General features: G+C 41.3%; 1 protein-coding gene and 1 pseudogene across 1 annotated transcript; one reads left to right on the top strand and one right to left on the bottom strand.

Moving 5' to 3' along the window:
• Window positions 1-3706: 3706 nt before the first annotated feature.
• On the bottom strand, window positions 3707-12884 carry LOC129457073 (uncharacterized). The gene is given in 13 exon segments (XM_055228888.1): window positions 3707-7335; window positions 7338-8130; window positions 8224-9305; window positions 9837-10829; window positions 10832-11399; window positions 11523-11597; window positions 11687-11767; window positions 11848-11928; window positions 12009-12086; window positions 12169-12228; window positions 12318-12452; window positions 12534-12593; window positions 12879-12884. Coding segments are annotated over 13 exon segments (7641 nt in total).
• Window positions 12885-14958: 2074 nt separating this feature from the next.
• Window positions 14959-20810, top strand: LOC117386061 (UDP-glucuronosyltransferase 2A1-like; annotated as a pseudogene).
• The last annotated feature ends 944 nt before the right edge of the window (window positions 20811-21754 follow it).

Below are 21754 nucleotides of genomic sequence, written 5' to 3' on the forward strand. Positions count from 1 at the left end.
TCATTTGCTTGAAGAAGTCATTGAGGTGTGCATGTGTTCTGTAAAGTAGTGACAGGATGAAACAGGTTTGCTCCTGTGACTGTTGTGTTCATCTTGGCTGCTACTGTTATTATCTACAAGCATAAATAACTATATTATAACTTCAGAATTGTTAAGTGCAAATCATTACGGCCTTAATATGAAATTAAAAGAAGTATAACATAATTCAATTAAAATGCTCAAATTTCTGAAAGTGTTTATAAAGTGTTTTACAGCCATTTCATTGTTTTAAACAATATTAAATACATGGTAATTTAAATATTACACTAATTAAACTGACAATTATAAATCTATAATACCCAAATCTATATTTTTGTACTTTATCGTGCACCAGTATGTGATCACACACATGAATGGCGAAACTCATCTGCTAAACAAGTAAACTTAATTTACTGGTTTGCAATCAGTAGTGTTGTCTGTGTAATCCCTCAGTCGTCCAGGTCTGAGCCACAGTAAAAGCCAAAAGTAAAAAATGTCAACTGGACAAAAAGTTCCAGTGACAGATTTTATGTGTGGCTTTTACTAAAGTCAGTAGTGTTGCTGCTGTGGTAACATATATTGTATTATGACGTAAAAATTTAAATTTTAACACACATTATACAGATGGATTATATATATATATGTATATATATATGTATATGATCGTAACAATAAAATCCTGATCCCGATCTAATTTCCTGATCCCGATCTAATTTCATATAGTGATTATTTAATTCAACTGTCAGATCATACTCACACTTTTTTCCCATCCATTCCTATTGGTTAACCCCTGTATGGCTCTGAGTGAGTGACAGCAGGATTTAATCCATTACAGTGTAGTGTGAACTTTCAGAAGAACCAGATTTTTTGATATACCTCTTAAAGACAATAGAAGGACAACATGTACATGATTAGAGATAAAATCTACATTGTGATTTGACTCCCAGAAAATCATGATATAAATGCTTCACCATATTGCCCACATTCATTTCTAATCATGTTGGATGTAATTTTAACATAATTTTCCACAATTTACATTTTGGATACCTTGAGTCTCTGACCAGACAAAGCATTATTCTTATTGGGCAGGTGCACAGTATTCATGTCACTTTATCAGTAGAAGGTTGGAACTGTGCAATAATGTTATGGTGTGGCCATATTTCCATGTTGATATTGTGCAGACCAGATGACTGTTAAAATGTGAATCTGAACCAGAGTAAACTTGATGACCACCTCATTTTGTCACTTTGATCCATTGATGCTTTATCCCTGAGGCACTAACTTTTTTTTGACTGAGTACACCAAGTATTTACATGACCTAATGAGGCAGAATACAAGCACTTTATTCCATTCCCTGTTATCTCAGAAAAAATATTTTACTGATTAAAAAAAGAATGTCCAACTATGTCACCATTAGCAGATTCTTCTATTAAGCCCCAATGACGCACAGCCGAACAATGTTTAGTTTCAGGTTTTAAAACTACCATATGTGCGGCTACATTATGGGAGGTGATGGACAGTATAAAATGTGTGTGTGGTATGCCGAGTTTCATTTAAAAGATTTTGTCTTACCAGTTCTAAATGAAATTGACAAAGACCATTTGGAATGTTCACCCATAAAACTGTATTGGTTTGTATTCAATTAAGAGATAAGATAAAATATCTTATTACAATTGACACTGAAAAACATTTCTCTTACAGGTCAGTCTTTATACATAACATAGCATGTTATTACAAATGAAAACATTATCTATCAACAAATAACTATATAGAATAAATATTAGGTATAAACAATGATTATAAATAAACAAGTGAGCAAAATCTAGCATGTCACTGTAACCCAAAAAGTCATCATTAAGTGCATATATATATATATAAAACTATAATTATGCACATAAACATGCTTACCAGTACATACATAAACATCAATGAGCAATACAAAAAAAAAAAAAACATTGCATGTTGCTATTGCAAATGAAAATACTGCCATTATCTATCACAAAATAACTACAATGCAAATATGCAAAAACAATGATCAGTACATGAGCAGAATTTAGCCACATAACTACATATATAAAATCAGCTATATTCAATTCAATTCGTTTTTGTAAAGCCCAAAATCACAGCAGCAGTCGCCTCTTAGGGTGAACATGAGAATTGATTTAACAAACAGAAAGTTAGAAAATCAACAATGAAACAGAAATAGACAAGTAAATAGAGAACTGTCCCAGAACATTCCTGTGCTTAGAAACTTCGAGGAGAACCACAGTGAAGGAGAGATCCACTCCCATGGACTGACAGCTGCAAATGTGTCCAGGACTAATGCGCATCCATATGTACATAGAGTTCAAGTCTACAGAGCCAGAGTCCACTCAACTAAGAGCCAGAGGGAGGCTCACCCATGGCAGGACAGGAGTCACCCCAGCCAGGCACCGGGTCATCCAGCCAGGCGAGGGAAGGGAGGGTCCATGTCCATGGAACAGTCAGGGCACAGGAGGGCATCTAGGGTCCAGTCATCACCGGGCGGTCAGTGGGAGGGCATCTGAAACAGTTGCACTCCCCAGAGGGGAGTGGGACAAGGAACAACATGTGAATAGCAATGAACAAACTCTAGGTGAACTGAATAGTGAATGTTTATGTGAGAATTCACATAAACATGATTATCGTCTGAGCATTACTAAAAATAAACATTTTTATTTTCCTCATTAATTTGGGGAACCACTCTTAGTCTGACCCATCACCAAGAACCTGTTTGTCCTGGGAGACCCTACCAGGAACATAAAGCCCCTCACAACACGGCTCCTAGGATCATCTGGGCACGCAAACCTCTCCACCGCGATAAGGTGGTGGTTCAAGGAGAGGAGGAAAGGAAAGGAAACACAGGATAGAGGGAGAGAGAGAGGGGGAAACAAAGGACAGAAAGGTCAGAAAGAGAGAAAGTTAACAAGAGACAGAGAGAGAGGTAGAGAGTTAGAGAGAGAGAGAGTGTGTGTGTGTGTTAGAGAGGAGGAGGGGGGTCGAGAGGGGTAGAAAGAGGGGGAAGGGGCAGAGTTAGGGGAGGGGGTAAAGAGATAGTGAGTTAGAGAGAGTTGGATTTCACTTTAAGAGAAACTTGGGACTTGAGACAGCTAGGAAGAGTAAGATGGTGATGAGAAACATTGAGTTACAGAGACAGATGAGACATAAAGAGATATGGCTGCATACAGATGGCAGGGAAATGGAGAGAGTTGGACAGAAAGATATAATGAGTGGGAGAGATAGACAGGGGGACAGAAAAGTACAGGTGGACCAGTCAGTGGAACTTTGACAAAGGACAAACCATACAGTATGTGTGCACTCATCACTGTATGGCAACATTAAATACAAACATATATAAGAGTTAAATATACAATAAAAACACATCACCTGATTACAACACTTTAAAATTCATGATTAACAACGCGCATGATAAATACTATAACACCACACTGACAAGTCAACAACCATTTAAAACCCATTACAAACTAACTCCATGATCCATAATTAAAACAACTTCATGTCAAAAATGTAAATACATGATTAAAGACGACGCAACGCGCAACAATGTAAATACATGATTAAAGACGAAGTGACGCGCAACAATGTGATGAGATGTCAATAAACAACAACTGTCCATTTTAAATGAACCAATTCAGACTAAATATAAGGCCTATGTAGATGTACATTTGAAAGAAAATGCTATCCCCTCATGGTCGCTGAAGTACGTTGGCACCACTACAGAATCTATGTCATACTCTGTAGATTTCACATATAAATGATCAATTAATGTCCCCCTCTCTGTTGTGGGAGATGTGACATATTGAACATAACCTTTTTCTATCATAAAATTGCAGAGATTTGAAGATTTCAATATGTCATCATTAAAATCTCCCGTCACTGCCACAGTGGCACAATGTGATTCAAGCCAATTCAATAATCTGTCCAAATTATACTTAAATAGAGACATGGGGTAAGACGGTGGGCGGTAAATAACAGAAACTATAATTTTATACTCTGCAAAATAGTTCACTAAACATTCTAAACTAAAATCTCGTACTGTGATTTCATAGTTAAGGTTTTCTTCACAGTAAATACCAACGCCACCAAGCTGTTGGTGTAGTAAACTAGTCAGTGCTGGATGGTTACTCTGCTGATAAGACAAACTACGGGGACGACTATGGAAGTTAAAACCTTCAATGTGACTAGTTTGAAATGTTGAATTTACAGTTAACCATGTCTCTACCACAGCGATACAGTTAGGCTGCCAGTGCTGTGTGCATAAAGCCAAATCTGACACATGCCGCTCTAAACCATGAACATTCATATAAAAGAATGTCAGGACATGTGCCTCTTGTAGGTGCCAGGGCATACTCTCGACTATGAAGGGAGGCATGTTCTGAAGCGCCGCTCTAATGCCATCGTTACAATAAATGGCATCTTCATCAAAGTCCTGAATGACAAGACCCTCTAAACTTCTAACGCGACTAAGGGCCACATACGCCTGACCCGCCGTGAATACTTGTTTAAGGGACACCACTGCTTGATCTACGGTAACTCCCTGTACTTTATGTACTGTGCACGCCCACGCAAGTTTAAGTGGAAACTGACGACGCTTTTCCCCTCGTTTATTTGCCTGCTCCTCCTCTGGTTCTATGCGAGTAGAACCAGTCAGGTGAGCAGGGGTACGCGTTTGCCTCCTCCTTTGTGCGCCTACCCGATCGTCGTCAAATTTAACATAGATTGCAAGAGGAGGCTGTTTATTCTGAGGATTTTCAACTATATATGTAACAATGCCACATACCCCATTTACTAAACCATCAGCTAAATCTACATTTTTACAGAGCATTACACGCGCATTTACACCCAAGATTAAAGACTCCTCCAAACTGGCCTGTTTGGATTTATGGAGATGGCCTTGTATCTCGATTAACTTCCCGGTCTTTTTGTCATAGCCAAAATCACGCGCACTAATTGTTACTTTTTCTGGACAAACTCTATTCAAAATCTTTAAATTATAATTTGATACAAAGCTGTTTTTGGTGAAAATGTGTAACACGTCGGGATCTTCGCCTGTTTCACAACGTTTTAATATATCTATGTCTCCATCAAGCAGTGGTGTCAACCTTGAGCGCACTCGAAGCCGGTTTAATAGCTCTGCAAAAGTATTATCTTTTTGTCTGACTACAATTGTTAACTCCGCAATTTTGAATAAATCTGTGAATAAATTAACGCCTACGTTTTCTTTGTACAGAGCTTGCCCCATGACCGGTGATAATTGGTAGAAATCCCCAACAGCGATAACAGACACATTTCCAAATGGAGAAAAGTCACCTGACTGTTTAATTTGACGCAATCGCCCGTGAATATAAGTAAATAATTTTTTATCAACCATGGATATCTCATCGATAATTACAATTTGTAAATCCATGTATTTAACGCGCAGTGTATTAATCTTTTCCTCCCCCAGCGGTGTGTAGGGGAGGGAAACATTAGTACCGATACTAAATGTTGTGTGGATAGTAGCCGCCTGTAAATTATATGCTGCTATCCCTGTTGGAGCCGTTAATAAAACACTAACATTATCCGGACTATGGCAAATAGGAGCAAATAGACGCGACGCCTCGTACTGAATTGCTCTGATCAGGTGACTTTTCCCTGTGCCTGCTCCACCTGTGATAAAAACATGCAATGGCTCTGGGTTGTTACCAGCTACTTTGTCTAAACACCATTGCCGTATTTTGTAAAAAATGGACAGCTGTTGCTCATTTAGAGTTTTCACAAGTAAAAGACCCTCTTGACGACTCATTACATTTCTTTTCTCTATGTTACAAACTTGTTCGTTTCTTACAGCCAAGTCTGGAATAGCCTCTTGCTCCTGCTCAGAACCAACAGCCTGCAACATCTCCCTAAACTCCTCCCTTGACTCCAACCTCTCCACTTCCTGTTCTGGGCAGAGCAAGCCCCATGCATCCTCATGAATCTCTCCAGAATCCATCTGCTCATGAACCTCATCCAAGTCCTCAGCTGCAAGTTCGAATCGACGCCTATTTGAATCAACTATAGACTTTACCAATTGCACAGACCCGTCACTCAAACACACATCCCCAGTTTTATAGAAATGTTCGAATGTTTCAAATGGAGGCGGCTTAAGATCAGTATCGACGCGATACGGCATGAATAACTGAAGAATACTTTGATGAAATAACTCTGTGTTTTTAGTCTCAGAAAAACGCGCATATCTAACAACTGCGGGCTTGGTCCGTGTTCTTTTAGTAATAGCACCTAATCCGTTCTGTAAAAGAATTGGATTTTTACATTTGTCCGACGGCCCGAGCAAGCGATATTCGGATACGAATGTCGCGATGCACATGTCATTAAATGTGCTGTCATTTGGTCTATTTAAATAGCGGTCAATAGTGTTTGTCATCCAAATATCTTCCCCCATTTCATCATCTATTTCGCCAATTGGTTTGCTCATACGTACTATATTATCACCAGTCGGGACAAATGTAACCTTTCGTGAAAATTCTTTTAAATGCATGTTTGTGACGCGATAGACAGCTTCCTGCGCAGAGACATCACGATTATGAAGATAAACGCTGCCCAGCTTTTTAAATGCCTCTTTTGCACTAACATTACCTTTGAAAGCTTCTTTCTGTGCATTACTTAACAATAAACCCATATCCCTTTCTGCTTTAGAAATATATGAAATAATATAAACAACACAAGCCCACGCATCTACAACGTACTGGATGTCCATATTGGCGTTCCAGCAGGTTAATAACTTCTCGTTGTAGTTATTAATCCACGCTTCGCCCACGTCCCTCTTTAAAACTATGTGTGTGTGTCCATCTAAAACACTGTACACTTGTTCAAATGTGAACTGCGATAAACCCAACGATGCAAACAACTCCTCTGCACTAAGACACAGGTTATTTTCATCAACGATAGCATTCTTCAGCACACTCATAATAAACTCCGCTTCCTCTTTTGTAACAAGAGGCTCTGATTCAGGATCCTTTTGTTTGATAAACGTGCGTGCTGATACCGGACGTGGAAAATTAAAACGACAGACTTTGTTGTTTTTTTTGCATGTTTTTGAGTGACGCTTAGAATGCTGCTGCACCGAAGTAACTTTTTCCAGTAAATCCGGGTCAGAGGGTAGTTCACACGTAACATATTTATCAACAAACTGAACTACCTCCTCATCCGTATTTACTCCAAGCTTTGGAGCATTTTCAATCCAAAATAAACAATGGACGTGGGGAGACCCGCGCTGTTGGAATTCTACGCGATAAAATAATCTATGACTTTACCGATTGGCTGAGCAGGGGAAAGAATAACTTTACGTAAGAAACGGCGCCAGCGGGAATCAAACATGCGAGCCGCAGTTACAGGGTGACGACGTAAAAGGTCACACCTCTCTGCCCAATCTAAATCTTCAACCCTCCGGGTACTACCTTCCTGCTTTAAGAGCGTTTTAAGGAGGCTTGGCCAGCGGAGATCTGCGGAACTAAATGAACAAAACCATGTTGGAATACCAAGCTGACGAATGCATGCAAATAAATCTTTTTGTGCGGACTGCCAGAAGGGCGGGGTACCTCTAATAGGCTGCATAAAACGATAACCATTATCATATTGTAACAAATTTTCTAAAGTTCCTTCGCCTGCAGCAGCATTAGCCTGACCGGAATGTCCCTTTTGCAAAGCAATTGACACTTTAGATACGACCTGCTGAACTTCCAACATATACAAAGCCAAAAACAGAAACTTAAAATTTTGAGCAAATCTACCATCCACATGCAGCAGTCTGTTAATAAAATATCTGCACATGGTCAAAGGAACAGGCCGAGGACTATGGAATGTATTACGACCTAATGGGAACTCCTTTGGAAAACATTTAGCCTCATTCTCTCTATCTGACAACAAACTAACCGGACTGTTCCCCTCAGCTGGAGCCAAATTTAAAATACCCTCAAAATAGTGATCAAGAGCTTCCTGCGCAATATCGACCGGCATAAAAAATGTATCCTGATACATACAATGACGCTGTCTATCATGGAGAAGCTCATCATCTAAATCTTCTGCCTGCTCCTGATTTTCACTGACGACACCAACATCCACGCTTGTGTCCTTAACAGTTTCTTTAACATTAGCATCCGCACCCGTATCAATAACTTCTTCTACATTAACGTCAACACCCGTATCCATAGCTTCCTCTTCCTGCCTCACAAACTCATTTACCCACTCTTCATTAAAATCAATGTCTAGATAGTACTGGTTGTTCTGTTTAAGAAATGCAATGGCCCTCCGTACGCGCTCTGTATCTACATACTGATACTCATAATGTCCTTTATATGTAAGTTTACGCTTAAGTTTTACAGGCAATAAACAACCATCCATGTTACTACGCGGCAATAGCTTAACTGACTCACTAACCCTTGATGGTACACATGTCACCGGACCATGGATCCCTCTCTGACCCCCCTTTGGCAATGCTAAAACTTGCATAAAATTAATGTTAAGAGCAACTATGTGCTGTTCAACAGTGTTCAAGCAGGCTAGCTCAGGGGGAATGTCATCCAATTGTAAATTATTTATTGAACATTCTGATGGCATTTGACCTTTACAAAGTTTTGTGTTGCAAGTGTAGCAAATCCATAAACTACCTCTACAATCGGAGAGCGGGCACGGAGATGGACAATCATTATCGCATGTATGTAAATAGGCCTCAGAGATACAGGCATTAGCTACATCCGCACATTTTGGTTTAACCATAAAGTCATCCTTTCTACAAGGTAAGACCTGGTTTCTAAATAACAGCTTTAAACACACGCAGCAAATATATTCTGGACCATCTTGATCTTCCTTTAAAAACTGATCCAAAACAAAAGTAAAATTTTCCCGTTTTTGTTTCAATTGCTTTTGATTGTTCCTGAATGCTGCCCGAGTTTTGTTTTTAAAGTGTTCATTATTGTGATATTTTTGTTTGCCAAATGCCTTCACTTTTTGTTGATGTTGGGGATTTGCTTTGTACTTAAGTTTACTGGATGCCTTAACATTTTGTTTATGTTGTAGATTAACTTTATACTTTTGGATGCTGGCAGCTTTAAGTTTATTTTGATAATTCAAATTAACTTTATATTTGTTGATACCAGCAGCTTTCAGTTTACTTTGATAATTCAAATTAACTTTATATTTGTTGATACCAGCAGCTTTCAGTTTATTTTGATAATTCAAATTAACTTTATATTTGTTAATACCAGCAGCTTTCAGTTTATTTTGATAATTTACATTAAGTTTATATTTGCTGATACCAGCTGCTTTAAGTTTATTTTGATGATTTAAATCAACTTTGTACTTGCGGATGCTTGCGGCATTTAGTCTATTCTGATATTCTAAATCAACACTGTATTTACTTTTATATGTTGATTTAAGATGCTCTCTAAACTCCATGCTGGTTCTGTATTTCTGTTTATTTGCTACATTAATTGCTGCCTTTTTTCTCTCTCTATACTCTGAATCATCTCTATATTTTTGTTTACCTCTTTTTTTGGAGGCATCTTGAACATGTGTGTGGTGTGTGATATAATGTGTCCTCCGTTTTTTCATTACTATGTCACGATGTGCGTTGTAGCTGCTTTTCAAATGCTTCAGTTTTTTCTTTTGAATATACTTCGATACTATAGGTTTTATATGAATATCATCATCTACATTAACCTGAGATTTGAGAGCTACTGTTTTAGACCTAATATTGTAGCTCCCCATTGAAAATGTATAGACCCTGCAGCATTCATAACAAGCATTAGCATTTGGTAATTTCACACAAATTACATTTTCATAATGGCTGTTAATATTCTCTATGTAAATGCCATTGTTTGACAGAGGCTCGGTAGTACAACCGTATTTCAGCCAATGTCCATTAAAAAATGTAAGTATGTCGACGCCTAAAAAATCTGCGGCCGCATGGATTTCTACCTCTGTGGCCCATGTACCAACTTTACGCATGTTTGACTTGCTGATATATTGGTCCACAGAAGAGTGGCCATCGCGCAAAAGGGGGTTGTATTTAGAAGGATTTTTTTCAAGCTGTTTCACAATCGCAAGTCTAATTTTTCTATGGTATTTTTGAGTGCCACTAATGGCCTGTGAAACTGCCCGAAAGAAACAATTACCATCCGCAACTATTTTTTCATTTTGACATGGCACACCCAATGGCCCTACAGTTTTAGGATCTGCTACACTGGGCTTCTGAAACTCGGCCTTAATGTGTTTACATAAATCCTTACAAACACATTCACTGAGGGGATTGAAGGACAGGGCACTGTCTTGAACACTGGTGCACAGCACATCTACATCAACCACAGTGTCTTCTGTCGTTTTGTTTAGGGGTACAGAAGAAGAAACTTCTGTGGCCTCTTGGCGCTTTAAGCCCCTCACACTATCAGAAACAACTTCAATGTCCTGTTTTGGGTTTTTGTCAGGGAGTACAGAAGAAGAAACTTCTGCGGCCTCTTGGCACTTTAAGCCCCTCACACTATCAGCTGCAACAACAACATCAACACCAGTCAATTCAAACTCTTTGAAAGACTCATCTGAATCATCACCATAGCATGCAGCCAATGTGCAAAAAAAACTATACAGCTCATCAATATGACTAAAATACATAACCACACTTTTACCATCAGGATCTACCAACCCTTCAGCACTACGCGAGTGAGAATCGACTACAGCATACCGCCCATTGTCTTTAATAACGGCACAAGCAGCACCACAGAGTGTCATAAGACATGGTCGTACTGTGCCAACATCTGTTCTAAACCACCATCTAAGGTTACCCACGAGCCCGCTTCAATAAACTCATGTTCGACAACATTTGCAGCCCCATTAACTGGCTGACTGAAAGAAAAGCTGAACTGCTGCCCATCTATAACCGACTCACGTGGCAGGTCTGAAGCAATTAACAAGTCACGCCCATGAGTCAAGCCCCGATTCCGACGGTCTGTGTACAGTGCATCCCCAAGATTCAAAACCAAATCTAACTGCCTCTGATCCCATGAAAACACATTACACACCGAGTGCTTAGCTAAAGCTACCAAAGCTATCGCCATACACTGTACACCTGCATACTCGAACCTAAAATCACCCTGATGAAAACTACCCCTCACGACAGAAGGAACACCGACGTGTACAACATGTGCACAACAAGACTTATCTTTGTCAGAAGCTCTCTCCTCTTGGACAGCTGGTGGAGGGCTGAGAAGAGAAGGCTGACTGGTCACAGAAGAAGAAGGCTGACAGGTCAGAAGAGGACAGGTCAGAGGCGGCAGCGGCGGGGTCACAGGAGGGCTGATGTCCATGGCCTTAAAGATGCAAAGAAAATATATTATTAAACTAATCTAATCAGGCTGTTGCTGTACACTTAATTTTTCTGCAATATAATACTAATACTACTACAATAATAATAACCTTAAAAATAAACTCACCTCGTCCATCAACATCTGCATTTGGTCCCTGGAACTGGCAAGTGACGTTCCTGGAGTCACTTCCACATCTCCGGACTGCAAAAACATGTCTACATTAGCACATATTCTGTTTAAATGATAAACATATTGGAGAATAAAAACAAAACACAAGAAACAAAACAAACCTCGTCCTCCAGGAAAGTATCCAGGATGACGACGCTGGTAGGGGACGTTCCTGGTGTCACCTCTACCACAACTGCCTCCGCCTACAAAACCATATATAATTAAAAACAAGTACAGGCAACAATGTGTAGAAGACAATCAACATATTCAAAATGACACAAACCTGGTCCTCCAGGAACGAATCCAGGATGGCCACGCTGGTAGGGGACGTTCCTGGTGTCACCTCTACCACAACTGCCTCCGCCTACAAAACCATATATAATTAAAAACAAGTACAGGCAACAATGTGTCAAAAACAATCAACATATTCAAAATGACACAAACCTGGCCCTCCTCCACTGCAGGCACGAAGCTGGATGGTGAGCCGGGTCTCACCTCCACAACCTCAGGCGCTGCCCCCGCCTTCATAAAATGTAATAATATTAATATATTTTTAAAAAAGCACAAATTCAACAAAACATGTCTGAAAATGTGTAACACTCACCTGCCGCTTGGGCCGGCGTTTCTTTGAGGAAGCAGCCTTGCGACGCCTCGCCCGAGACGTCTAAAACAAAAAAGGATACATAAGTTACTCAATCTCACACCAGGCAATTGTTAACTTTTAGCAATGAGAAAATAACACAAGACGCTTACCTTCTTTCCCGAAGGAAAGGTGGCCACGTCCTCCACAGAGCTGGTCAGGCCAAATGGAAACCTCGCATCCATCTCGACCAGCATAGCAGGGCTGAAGAGGACGGGCGACAGGGGGATGGAGAAGACGGTCTCCACCTTACAACAGAAATTTAAAAAAATATATAAATCACAATACAACAATAATGTCAACGTCAATATTTAAAGACATTTACTAACCTCCCGCTGAACCAGGCGCCCCTTGGGACCCACAGGGGAGGCTGAGTCCCTAGGCTGGTTCTGTAACGAAAATATACATTAAGAAACAGAATAAACCACTTGGGCTTGAAACTAAAAAAATAACAATCTCTCACCTTTCTGCCTCGCACAACCTTAATAAACTCAGAAGGGGGTGGTTGTGGTCGTGGCACGGGCAGTGGTCCAGTCACAACCACTCTTGGCGAGACCCTTCTAGTGGATGTGCGAGGGCGGGGCGCCGCCACAGAGGAAGCGGGGGAAGATATATTATATATATATATAATGTATGTATGTATGTATGTATGTATGTATGTATCTGCACTTTACTTCCATACATAATTTTACTACTTTTACTTTCCACCATTGCTATGCTCCACCTGAAATCATGACATACTATAACATATACTATAAAATACATGACATTATATTCATAAAATGAACACAACCTTTAGTCACCCATTTCTTACCTACTCTTCCAGGAAAGTCCAGGAAATAAGATCTGATAGATGATTGTTCAGCGCAGATAAGGGCTCTGGTTGGTTGGAAGATCACAGTGTTTTTTAGAAGGTTGGATGTATTAGAGCAGGGGTGTCCAAACAATGGACAGGGGGCCAAATGCGGCCCTCAGACCAGTTTTTATTGGCCCTCAGGCCTCCTGCTGAACCGACCCAATTGATCATAGGCAGTACTTTAACAGCAAATTAAACTATTTATACCACTATAACATCAAACATCACATTTCATTGTGATACAGACCTGAAATGAATGTGTTTTAAGCCTTATTAATATACAGCAGCTTTGTCAAAGCCGTGTATAAAGCACCGCACTGCATTGATCACCAGTCTGTGGTCCTCAGCTTCGAATATATTTTGAGATGTGGCCCAAAAAGTTTGGTCACCTCTGTATCAGAGTGACCTCTGTTTTGGACACATGATTAGCTTCCTCCCTGGATGTTGTTTCTGTCCAGTCATTGTCCAGCGCTCGGAATAAACTGGTAAGACTGTTTGTCCCATCAATGCTACTCCATGCCTTTAAAGGGACTGTGTGGTGCCAATATTGATTCACACATATTTAACACACAACCCCTGCATATTTAGGCTCTCTTCCACCTTGTGATGTCATCAAGTAATAATACAACTTTACTTTAGTAAAGTTGTAGTTGTAGTTTTTTTTTTGTTTTGTTTGTTTTTTAAGGCAAAAACATAAGATTTCCTAGTGAGTAAAGCTGTTCAATTGAGGCTAAAATTAACTGTTAACTTGATGACATCACAAGGTGGAACAGAGCATTTTGAGCATTTGAGCATTTTGATGTAGACAGACTAATAATACAAGGTTACTCAAACGTGTGAATGAAACTAAACACAACTCCAGGTATGTTTTTGAGGAGGTAACAGCATTATAACATGGCTTAAAGCTCAGAAGAGTCAGTTTTGTGTAATATAGGACCTTTAAAAGTGCACGATGTACTGTAACTTTTCTGGCACTCACTTGTCTCCATGGGAAATTACACCACAGCAGTTAAACAGTATGACGTTAAACATTCTATCTATCTTGCGTTTATTCTATTACAGGCATTAATAGCTTAAAAAGACCTTGTCAAATTTATTCTGAGAGTGGGATCGCCTCTCCACAGAGCTGGCTGTAAGATGTGGAATCACCTGCTTGTTCCAATAGAGGATGATAAGTTTAATGCCATACTGTGGGACATTCCAGGCAAAGCAACAAGTAACTTCTCCATGGGCACAAGCCGATGCCATGATGATGCTTTGTTTAGACTTGGTTCACTCCTTCATTCGCTGTTCTTTGGCAAACAGCGACACATTGTTGGCTTGTGTTTACATATGATGACACGTATAGGCTTGTTTTAACGTACTTTCGTCTTGGAGTTGCATGGGTGTTGTCAACAAGATGATTTTTTCTCATTCCTTCTTTTCATGCGTGCTTATTTCAATAATAATAAAAATGGGCAGTAAAGAGTTGTAAGTCTGACACAACATTGTGGCAGTGTCACTGTCTGACATTGGATGAATCATTTCCCAAAAGTCAATTGAAATGGCTCAACATTGGTTGACTCATTTCTCAAAAGTTCATCGTATTTGTGGAAGTCATTACGCACATGCACTGGTTGGCTGGAGTCTGGCTCTCTCTTCCGGGAAACTTAAGGTGAGGACCGCAGAGGAAGAACTAATGGAGCCGAGGACCAAAAAACAAGCAATAAAACACTTGGACAGCGCTTGAAACAGATTCCAACTCTGGTTTGTGCTTTGTAATAACTTGACTGATGTATCTGCTGTAGTAATAGTAGTAGTAGTAGTATTGACAATAATAAGCTATTTGTAAGTAAGATTTTTGCAATGTCCTAACTTATATCTGATCTGATCTCTATGTGCTAACCCTGTGTGTTACGATGGGGTCCCTGCTCCTGTCTTCGGTCTCGGTCCAGGTATTGGTCCTAGTTTTGATCGGGTTCCTGGTTGGTCCAGCCTGGGGGAGCAGCATCCTTGAGTTTCCAGGAAAATTCAGTCATTGGTTGAATATGAAGAGTTTGATCCAAGAGCTGAAAAAAACACTCCATCAGCAGCCCCTCCGTTCCATACAACAACACACAGATGCACAACAGCTTTACGTTTATAGTATTTGAGGTCAGGACTAAACCACAACTACATCTGAATTAAACCAGGACGCCCTCTTACCTCCGAGCTACGTCCCCTCCTCCCCTCTGCCGTACAGTGACATCATGACCTTTAGTGAGAGAGTGACCAGTCTGCTGACCAACCTGCTGAGCTCCACAGTGTCCGTCCTCTTCTGGAAACTCTCCCTGGACAGATTCTAGTCAGACATTCTGGGTAAAGAAAAAAAACCCAAAATGATACAATACAAAACATTCTGTCAGCCCACAGCCAAAGAGGAATAATGTAAATAATAAAATAATAAAACGTAAAATGGGTTCACCACCTGCCTGTATCTATGGAGATACTGTAATTACCCAGAATGTTTGAGTTTAGTTTAGTCTTTATTTGAAGGAACATTCTGCACCAGATTAAAGTTTATAGTGAGTTGAACACCGAGTTGAACATCAAGAATACACATCTCCAGTATCTGTACAGTGGTTGTACAAGTTACTTTCCTAAAATCTAGGAATACATTGAAACCCGGGATTGGGGTCAGCTAAGGGTCCATGGCTTTGAGGCCGCCTGTTCTCTTGGGCTTTTACTATGGTCCAGAATGTGACCGTTGGGTTCTGTGACATTGACCTGACTCGTGGCTGTGTGAAAAGGACCTGAATCTTACATATACAGCACCTCTAAAATCATGTTTTAAATCTCACATGATGGAGTGATGAAGTGTGGGATATAACTGAGGTCTTAATATTTAATATAAACCTTAAATAGATCAAACCTTGTTGTGTAAACTATGTGCAGGGCAGTCAACCACTGTGTGTGAAACTATGGGGCAAACAGACATGTGGCTGATCAGGACTTACTGGGACATCGAGAGTCCCAGGTCCCTCCCCCCCAAACTTTCGCTATGTAGCTGGTTTCCACTGCACTCCGGCCAATCCGCTGCCAAAGGTGAGCCGCCAGTCACACAGACACGACCTGACACTGTTAGATGAGTGAGAAAAGTGGATTTGACTTTTTCCCTGTTTTGGATCTTGAGGAGTTTGTGAACTCAGTCAATTCTGGGATTGTGGTCGTCACGTTTGGCTCCATGGTAACCAACCTGACAATGGAGCGTGCTGAGGTCATCGCTACTGCACTGGCCCAGATCCCACAAAAGGTCTAAACAAGGACTACATCAGGACTACACCAGGACTACACCAGGACTTAACCAGGACTAAACAAAGACTACACCAGAACTACACCAGGACTACATCACGTCTAAACCAGGTCATATGTGTTTAGGTAATCTGGAGGTACAGTGGACCTACCCCTCGCTCTCTGGGAACAAACACCAAACTGCTCCCCTGGATTCCTCAGAGTGACCTCCTTGGTACCTCTCTCCCTCTCTCTGTTTCTCTCTCTTTCCCTCTCTCTCTCTTCTCTCTCTCTCTATTCTATTTCTATAGCACATTTAAAACATCTTTAGCTAAACAAAAAGCTTCATATAAACTATACAGACAAATGTACAGATAACACAACACATAGTAACTATCAAACACTTGTATATCCTGTCTATTGTTAAATACCAGGGAGAAGAGGTGGGTTTAAGTCTTGTCTTAAATGTATTAAAGACTGAGAGGATCTGACCGGCAGAGGGCACTGTTCCATAGTCTGGGCACTGCCACAGAAAAGGCTCTGTCACCTCTGGTCTGGAGCCTGGATTTGGGCACAGCAGCAGGAGCTGATCAGCTGATCTCTGACCTCACGGCTCTGGTTGGAGTATAGGGCTGCAGTAACTTCCTCAAATAAAGAGGACCCATAGAGTGCAGACAGAGGACCCATAGAGTGCAGACATTACAAAAGAACATTTTTATATTTTGATATGAAATAGTTTATACTGTAGATACTACAGTTTATAGATACTACAAGCGATGCATAAACGTTAAATAGAGTTTGGGGAAGGGGTGATACCTTTAACAGTCTTGCTTTGGATTTAATCTTTGGCTGGAATTCCAAATATGAAACTTGGCTCCAAATTGGCCCTTATAATTGATCTAGCCTCGATGAGCTTCATTTGGAGCCGAACGCTGTGGATGACGTCACACTCACTTTGTCCACTTCTTTATGCAGTCTATTTTGTAATTATACCAAATGTTTTTAATTCAGTGACCAGTCAGATAACCTGGCCCATCTGAGCCGCAGAGGGGGCGCCATTGTGCTCAACTTCAACTCCATGACATCACAGGAAGTGACATCAGCCATCAATGAGGTCATCAGCAATCCCAGGTGAGCCATGTGTTAGTTGAGTGTTAACACCATATTAGCATCTTCTGTCTTTAGTTTTTCATTATTTGAATTTACACATACATGGGAATGATATAATAGTTTTATTACAAATCGTTATCAGAGGTGGAACACAGGATATAGATTTTTTTTCATGTGATACTTTTACTTTTACTTTATTGACACTTGTTATTATTGCTCACACAATAAGATCCTTAGTTTACTTTTCATTCAGATTTTCACAAGGCCGGGACCCTCATAGTAACCGCCTCAAGACCCCTCTGCAAAATAAAAATTAGACTTGCAAAAGTGTAACAATTGCAAAACATTTAATTTTTTTTTATATCAGCAGTTTATTATTATTATTATTATTATTATTATTATTATTATTATTATTATTACATTTTTTATTGAGCGGACATAATATTCTTTAAGGGCTCATATTATGCTATTGTCTTATCTATGTTAATAATAATAATAATGATAATAATAATAACAATGTTTCCTCATTACAAACATGCTTGGAGTTGTGTTTTGTTTCACTCACACATGTTTAACACCCTGCATATTTAGAATGAGTTCTTCTCTCAAACACAAATCCACCTTGTGATGTCATGTGGTGATACAGGATGTGCTCCATTGTCTTTTTAAAGTTCATACACCTTCACTAGAATCATTTGAATGATTTCAGCCCTGCAATTTTCAGTCTCTACTAAGCTAAAAGTAAAAGGTAGTTGTTAACTTGAAAACTACCACTTCATGACATAACAAGGTGGAACAGAGCATTTTGACCTTTGGAGATGTAGACAGACTAATAATAAAGGGTTACTCAAACATGTGTGAATGAAACAAAACACAACTGCAGGTCTGTTATGCATTAGCATAAACAAGAATTAAAGCTCATGAGTCAGTTTTGCGTAATATAGAACCTAAAAAGCAACTTAGTAGCACTGTCTAAAGCTGTCCTTGAATGTGTTTGATCTTCTTCCTCTAATGACTCCATCTCTTATGATCCTCAGCTACAAAGAATGCATACTCAGGGCGTCGGTGGTGCACAGGAACTGCCCCCCCTCTCTGCCCTGCAGGAGGCGACGTTCTGGGTGGCAATTGTCCTGAGGAATGGCGTGTCTCACCTGCGGCTGGCCTCCTATGAGCTCAGCTGGATCCAGTATTACAGTCTGGACGTTGCCAACTTCCTTCTGGTCATCATGGCAACTGTCATCAGGATTGGACTGAGAATGGTTCGAAGAATAGTCCGAGGATCCAGACCACATCAAGACCGAAAGTAAACCAGCACTAAGCCATGATTAAACAAAAACTGAACGAGAACTAAACCAGGAAAGAACTGGGAGTAAACTAGGAATGAACCAGAACTAAACCAGGACTAAACCGGGAATGGGGCGTGTCACAATCCGCACTTTTTCCGGTCCTGGTCTTGCTTCCTACCTCCCCCACCTGCCGGAGCCGGAGCTGGGCTGAGCTCTGGCTCCTCCCGCGCGCACCTGCAGCTCATCAGCGCAATCAACGCCACCTGCCGTGGATAAGAGGAGCCAGGACCAGACACTCGGGGCCAGATTGTCCGCGTGTAAACGTCCCATTCCCTGGTTCCTCCCAGCTCATGCACTCTCGGCTTCGTTCCTGTCCTGGTATTGTCTTGTCTCATCTTGTTCCCTGCCTCTCACGTCTCTGGACCCCGCTCCGCACCTTGCTCCCTGTCTTGGCTCAGTTCGCCCTGTCTCCGTCTCAGCACTCCCCGTTCCTGGACTCCGGCTCACGCTCTGCTCCCGGTCCCGGTTCTGTCCACCTTGTCTGCCCCATCGCACCGCCCGCACCCAGCTTCCTGATCCCCGCCAGATCTACCCCCACTTTTGAATGATATTTCACTTATTGTAAATAAACATTGTAAAACATCCCAGAGTACTGCACTTTTTGGTCCAAATTACCCAGTATTATGACAGGGCGACAGTAGCTCAATTGTTAAAGTACTTGCCCACTGATCGTGCACTGCAACAGGTTTGAATTTTGCTATGTCTATAGCAGAATTCATCATTGGTAACATGGTCAGATCCATTCCAGCTCCCACAGATGAATGCTGTTGTTGTGTCCTTGGGCAAGACACCCACCTTGTCTGTTTACACCAGTGTATAAATCTGTGTGTGAATGGGTGAGTGGTTCCTTGATGTAAAGCACTCTGAGCCTTGAAGGTGGAAAAGCTCTATTTAAAAATTTGACATTTACGATGAACCAGGACTAAACCATGCCTGAACCACAGTTAACCAGGACTGCAACAGAATGTCTAAACAAGGACTAAGCCAGAAACCAGAACCACACCAAACCAGACCCAGACCAAACCAAAACCAGACCAAACCAGACCGAACCAGAACCAGAACCAGAACCAGACTTTATATACCAAGACTACAGAGGATATTGTGTCAGGACTAAACTTGGACTAAGCCAGGACTAGCAGAAACACCATAGGAACAGTGACTCCACAAGTTTACAACCTGTACTATGCTGCAACAGCCAACTCAGACACTGAGCCAGGACTGAACCAAAACTGAACGAGGACCAGAATATATAAAGAAATGCTTGTTTAAAGGTGTAACTTTCTGGTGAGGGGTGCACCCACCTGTTTTTATATTCCTTTATTTGTAATGTTCCATAGAATAGCATTACATTTATCTATCTGGAATTTACATGTTACATATGATTTTATTGAAAGAAAATGCCTATACTCACAGAAAACATATATGAATATATGAAGTAAGATATATGGAGTTATGTAGCAAGGAAAAAGGTAAATATGTGTGTGTGTGTGTATATATATATATATATATATATATATATATATATATATGTCGGCCGAGGCGAGTGGGGTGAAGAATTAATAGTCCATTATACTATTATGAATTTTATTCAGCAACGCCACCTAGAGTTAAGGAGTCTAGGGCTCCGTTCTAAATTTCCGGCAGGTCACAGGGGTGAGCAATGAGTTAAAAACCACAATATCATTTTATAACCATTTATTCAGACAAGGATTACAAACCATAAAATGTTTCTATAAAATGTCCACAGGGAAAAGTTGAATTTCTGGAAGAGCACAACAATGTTTCTATAAAAATGTTCACAAGGGAACGGGGCAAACCGCTATGACCCAGACGCCCACGACAGCAGCGGGGTCCCCCTCTTACTCCTGGGCCTCCAGGCTACACCACCACGTGGACCCGCGCTGGATGGCAACAAGCCGTCCAGTGTTAGTTGTGCACGCCATAGTTGTATCGATCCGCCTCTGGGTCTGCGCCTCATCCAGCCGCCGCGCTGCGTCGCCCTGGGTTACGCTTCTGGCTCCTCCAGGCCGGAACCTGGCTTTTAAGAGCCGTCCAGTACTAGTATTCGCCGTAGGTCAGCCTGTCCTCCGGTCCCCCGCCTCCTCCGGCCGCCACACGGCGTCACTCCAGTTCTGCGCTCCGGGCTCCTCCGGATTGCCCCGATGCTGTCTCCACAGGGCCCGGCTTCAATCCCACGACTCGCGCTGTGCCCAGGCCGTCCTCGTCCGCGCTTCAGCGCTGCGTCTCGTCCCCCGTACATCTTTCCTTTCCCCTGTTGCACCTGTTTCTTTGTCCGGTGTCTCCTGTGTTCTCCCCATGCTACTCACTCCTTACTTGGGCTCTCCTGCCTGCACCCTTCTGTCCTCTCTTCTCCCCCGTTTGTCTCTTCCCCCTCTTCTCTCTGTCTGCCTTCTTCTTCTTTTTGTTGTTTTACGGCGGTTGGCAACCATTGTATAGGAGCATTACCGCCACCTACTGTTCCGGAGTATGGGACAGAATAGGCTCACAATCTGATGCGAAAAGAAAAGAAAAGAAATATTTCAAGATCCTATAATAAACACCGGTCTCCTTTAAAAAGGCTACCACTGCTCCTAGTTGGCCCTTACTACCACAGCTCAGAACACTCCTCAGTGAAAATGCTTGATGTCCCTGTTTTTCCAGGCTCTCCTTCAGTGATTCCCGTTCTACATTGTAGCCCCTACACCTTAGAAATACATGCTCCACTGTCTCTTCCTCTTCTTGACACACCTCACACAGCCCAGTCCTGTGCTTACCTATCATGTGTAATGTCCTGTTAAGTGCACAATGTCCCAGCCTCAGTCTTGTGATCACCATTTCATTCCTCCTGCACCCCCCTTGCACACTGAGCCCTGTCACCTCTTTTTTAATTTGATACTGTCATGATGTCTGTTGCTGCCCGCCTATACTCTCTCTCCCCCTCCCTCACCTGTCTGTCTGGAGCTTGGCGGAGTCTCTGACTCCTTCTGCT

This window comes from Periophthalmus magnuspinnatus, chromosome 18, assembly GCF_009829125.3.
Source record: "Periophthalmus magnuspinnatus isolate fPerMag1 chromosome 18, fPerMag1.2.pri, whole genome shotgun sequence".
In the NCBI taxonomy this organism is placed as follows: domain Eukaryota; kingdom Metazoa; phylum Chordata; class Actinopteri; order Gobiiformes; family Gobiidae; genus Periophthalmus; species Periophthalmus magnuspinnatus.